This window comes from Scardinius erythrophthalmus (assembly GCF_964197995.2).
Source record: "Scardinius erythrophthalmus genome assembly, chromosome: 11".
NCBI lineage: Eukaryota > Metazoa > Chordata > Actinopteri > Cypriniformes > Leuciscidae > Scardinius > Scardinius erythrophthalmus.
The window spans coordinates 2,356,796-2,368,552 of NC_138231.1; the positions used below are offsets into that span (position 1 = coordinate 2,356,796).

Consider the following 11,757-nt stretch of genomic DNA (forward strand, 5'->3'; position numbering starts at 1 on the left):
GCCACTGAAGTAATAACATCGCTGCGAGATCTAGTGAGAAATATTCACATTTCTCCGTTATTAACGAATCAAACAGCGCTGACGTGAAAACCAGGAATAAACATTGTGCAATGAATGAACGAACTATCCAGTGTCCACAGATCAGCAACATTCACCATGGCTTTACTGTAGTAACACTAACTGCAACCATGGAAGTTTGGCATTTTCCACTAAGGCCCAGTATGCATCCACCTCCCTGTAACACTGACTTTCCTCAGCTGTAAACATTGCCTCGCATTTCCCACACAAGCACCTATGGAACAAAAAATGTATCATGAATAAATATCTCTCTGTCTCTCCATGAGAAACTGCTAAGTTATATCACGTAACGTTAGTCTGGGCGGATATTAATGAGCATGACAAACGCCTGATCAAAGCTTAGTTTCTGTTATTGTAAGTTCCAATATGTTCTGTCTAACATTAATCCTGGCCTGTCCCTGCTCTCTTGGCAGCCTAGCAGGCTCATAATTGTATGGCTGTGGTCCGTAAACAATTTCCTCAGCGTCCGAAATGTCATTGCAATCCATATTTCCCTGTTGTGTGAATCGACCGCTCTCCCTCGTGCTACGTCACGACTCTCGCCCGTCACGCCCATTTTCAGATGCGGAAGTAAAATTTTCTCACAAAAACGACTCCAGAAGCCACTGTAGCATATTTATAATTTTTTTTTAAAGAAAATCTAGTTCCTACATTATTTTTCTATACATTGACTTGTTGGGTCTTCTAACCTGCAAGTTGCTCTTTAAACTAAGAAGTTCAAATACAGTAAATACAGTAAAAAAAAAAAAAAAAAAAAATATATATATATATATATATATATATATATATATATATATATATATATATATATATATATTATTTGTTGCTCTCTGCACATTTCCCATAGCCTACATTTTTCTGAGGACTTTAAAACATGGAAAACACTCCTAAAGTTTGAGTGGGCGTGTCCAAACTTGGCTTGACTAGTATTGCGTCATCGTTTGCAGTTGGTCAGAAAACGTGCGCGTGTTTGGTTTTATCGTTTAAAGTGGGGTGGGTAATATTAAAATCACGTAGTCTGTTTACATATCAGGTTACAGTGATATATATCAGACAGTCGCGCGCACTGAAACGCGCAGCTCTGACGCTCCGCGGAGCGACGGGCGTTTCTCTTCCCCTCTGGCGAATGACTTCACAAATTAAAGGTGCGCATTTCGTACTACGTGGAATTGGAAATAAAAGCTTAATTCGCACATGGCTGGTGTTTGCGGGAAGAGCGCCGTGTCGCTGTCCGTGCTCAAGCGCTCGTTCTCGCTGCAGCGCGGGTGCCCGTGGCCGGTGCTCGCGGGCGCGCGGCGCAGCGCGCAGGAGGGACGGTTAATGGCGGTTCCTCCTCACCCGTTCAGGGCTCATCGACACCCCGCTTATGTGTGCTTCCCCTGCCAGGACTCGATGACTGAAACCCTGCGGACCTGCTACTCGTATCTGAACCAGACCAGCCGGAGTTTCTCCGCGGTGATCCAGGCCCTGGATGGAGAGTTACGGTAAGACTAACGTTAAGAGGCGTGACCTCACTTAATAGTAAACAACAGAGTCTTATACCCTCAAATGTGACCATAGACCACAAAACCAGTGACATGGGTCAATTTTTAAAAATGAGATGTATACATCATCTGAAAGCTGGTTAAATAAGCTTTCCATTGATGTGTGGTTTGTTATGATAGGACAATATTTGGCCGAGATACAGTTATTTGAAAATCGCCTTGCATTTATGTTGGCGATTGTGCTGCATTCACTCACAAAAATAAATATTTTATATATGTACGGTAGGAAATATACAAAATATCTTCATGTAACATGATCTTTACATAATATCATAATGATTTTTGGCATAAAAGAAAAATCGATAATTTTATCCCATGCAATGTATTATTGGCTATTGCCTCAAATATCCCCGTGCGACATGTGACTGGTTTGGGGATCCAGGGTCACATATAGGGCGCTATTTGAAGGGACAGCCATTTGTAGTGAGTGCACTTATTCAATACCACATTGCACTGCAATAACGAGTGTACCACCGATGTCCCCTCAACGGCTGTCTGAATGAACTCACTCGTTTTCATTCACTCCTTCAAGTGAACAGTATTAACTTAGTGGACTAACGCAGGGAATAGTGAATGAGGGGTTTCGGATTCAGCATTGAGACACTCTTCACTGGGCAACAGTGTTTTAGAGAAGCATATGCACGTTTTGGACGCTTTTACTTGTTTGCATGAGTTGCATCTATATATAAATGCCCTTGAACATTTCTCTTAAAGGGACAGTACACCCAAAAATTTAAATTATGTCACCCTCGAGGACAGTTGTTCCAAACCTGTATGAATTTCATCACAAAGGAAGATATTTTGTAGAATGTTTGTAACCAGACAGTTGTGACTTCCATTGAATTTCTTTTTCCCACTATGGAAGTCAATGGTGCCCCACAACTGTTTTTTTTTTTTTTTTTTTTTTTTTTTTTTAATGAATGTGTTGTATTTTAGTTCCATAACATTTTTTTATGTAACATCTTGTATTTTTAGGGGATTCTATGGTACTAAATTATATTTATGGAATAGTTCTGATCTATTTATCATTATCTGTTAATCACTTTTTGAGCATAGACCTGAAAATGAAATTTCTGTCACTCACAAGTTTTTCCAAATCTGCATGAATTTCTTCACAAAGGAGGATTTTTTTGAAGATATTTTGACTTCCATAGTATTTTTTTTTTTACTTTGGAAGTCACTGTGTATAATTATTTTGTATATATAAATACAAACACACACACACACACACACACACACACACATGCATGTATATTTAAGAAAAATGTGTTATTTATATATAAAATATTTATATTTATATAATATAAATTATGTATAAATATATATACAGTATATACATGCATGTGTTACACAACTGTTTGTTTGTTGTTGTTTTTTTTTTTTTTTAAATGAATGTGCTGTATTTTAGTTCGATACTATTTTTATTTAGCCTAACATTTTGTATTTTTAGGGGATTTTATGGTACTAAACTATAGTTATGGAATAGTTCTGATCCATTTATTATCTGTTAATCACTTTTTGTGCGTAGACCTGAAAATTAAATTTCAACTTAAACTGTCATAGATCTTGAATTCTTTGAAACACAGTTTTAAGCAAAGTCTTTTAATAAAGAAGACACTTTTTATTGCTGAAACAGATTATTGCTGAAGTTGAAAAATTAAAAAAAAGTGAAACATAAAAGTTTAATTTTATTATAATGAAAAATGCATAAAAATACTATAAAAAAAAAAGAAAATTATGTTAAAAATCATGTTTTACTCTAAAACTGTGTGAAAATCAAAGCCATAAATCTAAGCAAGTTCTGCCCCAAATTTGAGGTTGATATCTCAAACTTGAGCTTTCAGTGAGACGTTCTCTGGGCGCAGTACCGAACGCTTCCACTAGAGGACAGTTATTTCATCGAACTGCACAAATGTGACTTTATTTTTATTTTCATGACCATTTAACCTTTTTGAATCATGTCCATGATTTTCTTTGTGTTCACATAGCAAGTGTCAAAATATTTACTAAGTTTCGTACCATTCCGATGAAGTAAAAAACGTAAAATCTTTCAGTCAAACATGAGCACCATTTTTTAAGTTACTTGAGATCACCTAGTCTTCTTCCCTGTGTCCCAAACAATGATGCATATAAAACATGACCTTCACAGTTAATAAGCTCTATAACTAGCATTGAAGACCCTCTGAAACATCAGTCATGTACGGTGTGTTTCTGAAGTCAGCCGAGGGTCACCGATGCATCTGTCGTGTTTTCATCAGTTGCTCAGGATAGATCTGCACTTCTGCTTGATGCACAGTCCGTGTCGTTTATAAATCTCATTCTTGACTCCCCTGCAGGGTTTGATATTAACACGCGCCAAATGCGGGTAATAATCAACTGTGGCAGGAAACACTGTCAAATCAATAACTTACAAATTTTAGTTGCCAAATTGGCCGGTGAGTGAAAAGTAAATATCAACCCCTCCTCCCCTGGATATTGAGTCGTTCTTCGATGTGTCACTCAGGCATGCCGTGTGTATTTTCTACCTGGTTCTGCGAGCCCTGGACACCGTGGAGGACGACATGACCATCCCGCTGGAGAAGAAGGTCCCGCTGCTGCACGACTTCCACTCGTTCCTCTACCAGCCCGAGTGGAGCTTCACCGAGAGCCGGGAGAAAGACCGGCAGGTCCTGGAGGATTTCCCCACGGTTAGTCTCACACAATCATCATGTGACATCACAATATCAGCATCAAAATGTGAGGAATTCGGTTTTGCATGAAGAGAGGCAGGCCTGTTTCAGGACCATATTGTTTTATATATAGGATGTATATAGCACTAATATATATATATATATATATATGTATGTATATATATATATATATATATGTATGTGTTTGTGTATATATATTTATATATATATATGTATATGTGTGTGTTTAATAATATATTATTATGATATATTTTATAAAGTCATTTTATTCTGTGCAAGAAGGACCATTTATGTATATATTAACTTTTAAATAAGACATCAGAGCCTATAGCAGAAAACTAAATTAAATTTTAAAACACATTTTAAAAATCTACATTTTTATTAAGAACAATTTAATCAAAAATATAATTTTTAAATCATTTATTTAAAATATAATTAACTTAAACCCCAGGTTTCGTGTGACTCACTAAAACCAGTAAATAATCAGTGGAAAATGTTTTTATTTTTTTACTTGAACCAACTTTCCTTTTTCACATTTTTCTTTGATTTATTGTTTACGGTCCTGATGCCTTTGCATTTTTAAGTGTAAACTAGATTCTTTATTGTTTATGTTTGAGTACACATTTATTATTATTATTATTATTATTCTCTTCAGATTTCAGTGGAGTTCAGGAATTTGGGCCAAGAGTATCGGGACGTCATTTCAGACATCTGTCACCGGATGGGCGCAGGAATGGCTGAATTCCTGGAAAAGAAAGTCGCTTCAATGAAGGAGTGGGACAAAGTAACTTCACACCGTCTCACATGCGCGTTTGGCAGTGTGTTGGACGTCTATCCATACGCATGTTGTTTTATACACACATAACTCAGCAAACCAAGAAGCAGAAGTGCTTTCACTGTCATCCTAAATCCTATAATTATACAACAACTCAAAATTTGCTTAAAATTCCAAGGACCAAGTTAAGCCAGAAAGGGGATCGTGCTTTTGCGCTAAGACTTTGGAATAGCTTACCATTACATGTTAGAGACGCTGACTCTGAACATGTTTTTAAAGTACAATTTAAAACACATTTGTTTGCCATGGCCTATTCTTCTTTTTGATGATAATTTAATTTTTATTATTTTCACTCTATTACTATTTTACTATTTTGTCTATTATACTGAGAACATTGGTCAACATGTGAAACAAAGAACATTGGTCAACGTGTGTTGCTGGGCCGTATACCGGTTCATATCTAATACCAGTGTTTACGTTTGTTATGATAGTAATGTTTAATATACCGCAATACCGGAGTATTTCGCTTTAACAACGTTGGGAATGCGGCGCGACACTGTTTGAGAGGGTGTTTTCACTGTAACTGTGGTGATGAACAGATGTGTGTGTGTGTGTGTGTGTGTGTGTGTGTGTGTGTTACTAAACGTGATGGTGAAGATGGATAGGTTAAACTAACGCGGGAGTTTTTATATGAGTGTATCTTTGCAGGGAACTGACTGTCTTTAGGAAATGTTATTTTCATGTAATCTTTCTTTATCTTTCCTGATAAAGCCGCGTTTATGAGCCGCTACTGTGGAAACCGCTGTTTCTGCCGCTCCTACAGCGCCTCCTGCTGGCAGCTCTTTATAAACAGCCTTGTAAACCTGTATTAGTACTGTATTAATACAATAATCACTCATGACAGTAAAATATGGCATTCTAAGTCAATCTACTGCAGTATCTCCTCTCTCAATCAGTAGAAAATGTGGTTAACACACAGTCATGCTTGAAAAAAATAATACCGTCATATTCTGTGAAACCAGGATAATTTAGAAAAATACTGTGATATGGATTTTTGGTCATACCCCGCCCAGCACTAACATAATGTTGTAAACATCTGTCCTGCTGTGTATAAATGCTTTTAGCATATATCAGCCAGTTAATGTCCCTGTTTTCCCCTTCAGTACTGTCATTATGTGGCGGGTCTGGTAGGGATCGGACTGTCCCGACTGTTCTCCGCGTCCCAGCTGGAGGACGCTGAGGTGGGCCGGGACACAGAGCTGGCAAACTCCATGGGTCTGTTCCTCCAGAAGACCAACATCATCAGGGACTATCTGGAGGACCAGCAGCAGGGACGGGCCTTCTGGCCACAGGAGGTACATGCAGCTTTTATTTAAAGGGGTCATCGGATGTAAAATTCACTTTTATATGGTGTTTGTATATAAATGTGGACACAACTACCATATAATGAAAAAATGATGTCATATTGCTCATGCTCCGCCCACGACCACTGACGTACTGTCCCATATTAACATATTTCCTGTATTAGCATATTTCCGCCCTCAGCCATTTGTATACTGTATGCCAAGGCAACACTATATGTGTCTTGTGTCGACACGCCCCACGAGCGAGCAGTTGCTCATTATCATTTACAGAGACATGCACCGAAACGGGTCGCTGTGAACAGAGCTGTTTTACACAACCGTTGAGGAATTTTAACCAAAGTTTGTTACAAACTTAACATTAAGACCTTAAAGAATCATACCAACTTGTGGGAAATGGGCATCCGATGACCCCTTTAACAGACAAACTTTTATTTTAAAAATATATAAAATTACCACTATAACCAGTAGATGGTGGCAGAGGACCACTTATTGATTTATTAGCCATTTCCATTAATATAATTATACATAAGACACTAAATGTACATAACTGATAAAAACTAATAAGAAACATGAATTTTATTTCTAGTAATTACATTTTATTTTTATTTTTTTGTGATTTGATTTTTGTTAACAATAATATAATTACCGGTATACATAAGACACTAACATACATAATTAATTACAAAAACTAACAAGAAACATAATTATTTAAAATCAAATATAGTGTCACAGGGTAAATTGTGAAAATGTCAGTTTTAATTGGACTGCAAACAGTTTACGGTTATTTACTGTAAATTAAAAGATGACAGTTCGTACAAATTGTGTGTGTAAATGAATAGTCTTGGACTTGGTGCTGTAAACCCAAAGCTCAGGACAATAGAGACACCAGAATACAAATATTCTTGATTCTGAATCTGAAAATATAGAATTATTTAGACAAATATGCTTTCACTGTCACTGACTAGATATATTTAAAATAACGTAAGCCACTTTTAACTGGTAACAGACATTTGGCATTATCAGGACCCACAAATATTCCCCCACTGCACTATTATACATTATATTCAACATTATATATAGTAGTTTAATGTGTCACTTAGAAATTTTCATTTTGGGTGAATTATACACGATATATATTATCACTATCCACGATACATATTGGTGCATTTTTGTATTGCGATTTATAGTGACACCCCTACTGTGTATGGTAAAGGAACTTGCTGTTAACCAGCTTATTTTAGCGTAGCATTTGTACAGTCTTACTGTTAAAACGTGGTTTATTATTAATGGTTGTTTCTGTGCTGCAGGCCTGGAGTCAGTTTGCATCCCGTCTGGAGGATTTTGCCCAGCCTCAAAACCTGAGCTCTGCCCTGTCCTGCCTCAACCTGCTGGTGACCGACGCCCTCCGCCACGTCCCTGATGTCATCGCATACCTGTCCCGCCTCCGCAACCAGAGCGTCTTCAACTTCTGTGCCATTCCTCAGGTGAGACACTTCATTCCTCTGGTGAGACGCTTCATTCCTGACTCTAATCAGCCCTGTTTTCTTCTGAACACTGAATCTACATCTGTTTATGTCGAGTTTAATGCTGTTTATAAACACACAGGGATAGTGAGCACATCTTATATTACATTATCTAATGCTACAAGGGTGCGGATTTATAGAAATGAACATAGAAATTGCACACAGATAAATGTGCGGTTTTAAAAACTGAATTTGCATTGCCGTATTGCTGTTCACACAGAATGCATTTGCTTTCCGCTTGATGTTAAGTAAATCTAAAACTAAAAATGCTAAAAACTGAAATAAAATAGAAAATTAAAAAAATTATTTCTGTTAAATGCAAAGGCAAAATTTCTAATTTACATTATTTTAACTTGAAAGTACTAAAATTACTAAAAGTAAAACTGAAATAAATTAATAAAAACAAAATAGATGTATTTAAAAAAAAAAACTAATAAAAATGACAAAAACGCAAACAAAATTATTAAATCTAACTAAAATTAAAATGAAAACTAAAACAAATTCAAAATAGAAAGTGAAAAACGTAAACTTACTTTATTTGAGTTGAAGGCAAAGTGTCTAATATTTGTTTAGTTTAGATTGATGTGCTAAAATTACTGAAATAATAAACATGAATAAAATAAAAATAGTCATTAAAAAACTTTATGTAATAAAATTAAAGGAACATTTAAAAATGAAAACTAATTCAAAATATGAATAAATACTAAGATAGTATAGTAATGTAGTTGTAGTATAGAATAATAAAAAAATATTTCTGTTAAATGCAAAGGCAAAATTTCAAATTTACTTTTATTCTAACTTGAAAGTACTAAAATGACTAAAAGTAAAACTGAAATAAATTAATAAAAACCAAATAAATGTATTTAAAAAACTAAAACTAATAAAAATGACAAAAACGCAAACAAAATGATTAAAACTAACTAAAATTAAAATGAAAACCAAAACAAGTTCAAAATAGAATATGAAAATTTTAAATTATTTTATTTGAGTTGCAAAGGCAAAGTGTCTAATATTTGTTTAGTTTAGATTGATGTGCTAAAATTACTGAAATAATAAACATGAATAAAATAAAAATAGTCGTTAAAAAAACTTTATGTATTAAAATTAAAGGAACATTTAAAAATCAAATTCAAAATATGAATAAATACTAAGATAGTACAGTAATGTAGTTGTAGTATAGCACTAAAACAACACAAATGGGCGTATAGTTGTTGCAAAGTTACTTATAGTTAGTAGAATGTCTAAAGTGGCCTATCGAAATAAAGTGTTACCATGTATTTTTGCAAGCTGTGAAGTTTGAGCATGTTCTGTTGCTGTTGTTCCTCCGGCCAGGTGATGGCGATAGCGACTCTGTCTGCGTGCTACAACAATCCTCAGGTGTTTCAGGGTGTGGTGAAGATCCGGAAGGGTCAGGCGGTGACGCTCATGATGCAGGCCACAAACATGGGCGCCGTTCAGAGCATCATCGCACAGTACAGTCAGGAGGTGCGTACTTCAGTTATCCTTCTGTGTCTATTTTATCTATACAGTACTGTGCAAAAGTCTTAGGCATGTTAATATGACTCCTTGTGCATACACAAATCTCACTGGATTATTATACAAACATTATAATCATTTAACAAACAAGTATTAATTACTTCCATGATCTCATTGTTTCTGCATCAAATTATTACATTGTCTAAATTAATACCTTTTTCACTAACTGTGATTTTGTATATGTACACTCGATTGATTGAATTGAATATTAAACCTCTGACAAAATCTTCCAATCTGCGTTTCCACTGCTGAGCCAGAGAGAGAGCCGTTGTCATAAATATGAAACAGCTTCACAAACACTCACAGCATTACAGTAATTCATATTATCACAGAAGTTCTGGGATAAAAGTGTATAGTTCAGATATAAACACTGATGTCTACAGTAGTGATCAAAATAGAGTAAATCACCTTTTGAAAGTCACTTGAGCTTCAAATAAAGATTGTCTCATTACAGCGTTACACCAGTAGGTGGAGACTAGAGACTGTTAAACGTGTTTGTCACTGAATCATTCGTTCTAGAGATTCGAAAAAATAATAATTCATTAAACATTTTAAAATAAACTGCAGCAACCTCTAATAATTTACATGTTATTTTGTTTAGTTATAATCATGGAAGAATCTTGATCTCTATTTAAAATTTATCCAGAATTGTGCAGCTCTATAATATTTATATTTATTTATTTATTTATATATATATAAAAGCATATATATATAAGTGTGTGTGTGTGTATCATGTATGTAATTTTTTTTTCCTTTTTTTCCCATTATACATACACTTCATATTTATGTTTATAAGATATTTTACTTTTTTTTTTGTCAAAGTTTGTTTTCATTATGTTATACATATCATATGTATCTGCCGTGTAATATCCGGTGATGCTGATATGGCAATAAACTCAAATACTACTATTAATCCTGTAATCCCGTCGTTCCCCCACAGATCCTGCAGAAAGTCTCCATCACGGACCCGTCCCGGGAGCAAACGCTGTGTGTCCTGAATATGATCGGGGAGAAGAGTGTGTCCCGAGCAGCGCTGACGCCCCGAGCGCATCACATCTCTCCGGTGTGTGTGTCGGCAGCGATGATCCTGGCGGCCCTCAGCTGGCAGTACCTGAACGCCACCGCGGGGCCAGCAGGGGGCGCCGACATGCAGGGACACTGACACACACACACACACACACACACACCTGCCCAAACAAGAGGACTGGATAAAAGGCTTGAGTTCGGGAGACCAAGCTTGTTTTCTGTTTAGGTGAATCTCACAAACACATGTCCTGGTCGTGTTTCACCTCATAATCAAGCGAGGAGAAATAAGAAATCAGATTTTGCTTTGAGAGAATTAAGCCTATTACAATTTCTGACTTTTACAATAAATACAATAAAATTCTAATATTTTTATAAATATGAATAATATATAAATAAAAATGTTTTATATATTTATATAGCATAACATTTTTAAAAACTACATACACATGCATACATATACTTCAAATATAAATAATATATATAAATTCAAATATATAAGTATATGTATGCGTGTGAATATGTAGTTTTTATAAATGTAATTTATTTATGCTATATATACATAAAACTGAAAAAATAACGGATTGTATATATTTAAGCTATATATATATGACCATGCATATATATATATGTATATTATAACTTGTTTGTAAAATATAAATAATATATATATATATATATATATATATATATATATATATACACACACACAATCAATTTATAACATACATGATACATGTACAAAATACATATAGTAAGATTTGTATAAATGGTCATATATAGTTTAAAAATATAATGTCTGTGTTTTTTCCTCTGTTTATGGGATGAAATATGACCTGCAGACTCTTGAGACTCACCCGGTTGCAGTGAACACACCTCTGACGGACGTTATTAATTATGCGTTTGAGACTCTCGAGTGTGTTAATTTCTGTGACATGGAGGATTTTGTTGATTTCCTGTGTTTTTTTTTTTTTTGTTGTTGCTTGTTCCATCAAACCATCCTAAACGTCAAGCTCACGGGCAGAAAAACATTTTCATTGCGATTATTAAATTCATAATCTGTCATTTAGACAGATTGGTTTTGTTTTAATTACATGCAGACTTTCAAGTGGTCGCATTCTGACGATTAAAACCCTTCATCGCACGAAACCCGTCATATTTCACCACAAAATCGAAGAAAAAAGACTAATTTTGGGACTATTATATTTTGCTGCATTTTTAAGT

General features: G+C 35.1%; 1 protein-coding gene across 1 annotated transcript; it reads left to right on the forward strand.

Moving 5' to 3' along the window:
• Window positions 1-1,027: 1,027 nt before the first annotated feature.
• Window positions 1,028-10,909, forward strand: fdft1 (farnesyl-diphosphate farnesyltransferase 1). The gene is made up of 7 exons (XM_081377708.1): window positions 1,028-1,562; window positions 4,126-4,309; window positions 4,968-5,096; window positions 6,251-6,442; window positions 7,759-7,935; window positions 9,307-9,459; window positions 10,451-10,909. The coding sequence occupies exons 1-7, from the start codon at window positions 1,273-1,275 to the stop codon at window positions 10,670-10,672; spliced, it is 1,347 nt and encodes a 448-aa protein (XP_081233834.1). The 5' UTR covers window positions 1,028-1,272; the 3' UTR covers window positions 10,673-10,909.
• Window positions 10,910-11,757: the final 848 nt, after the last annotated feature.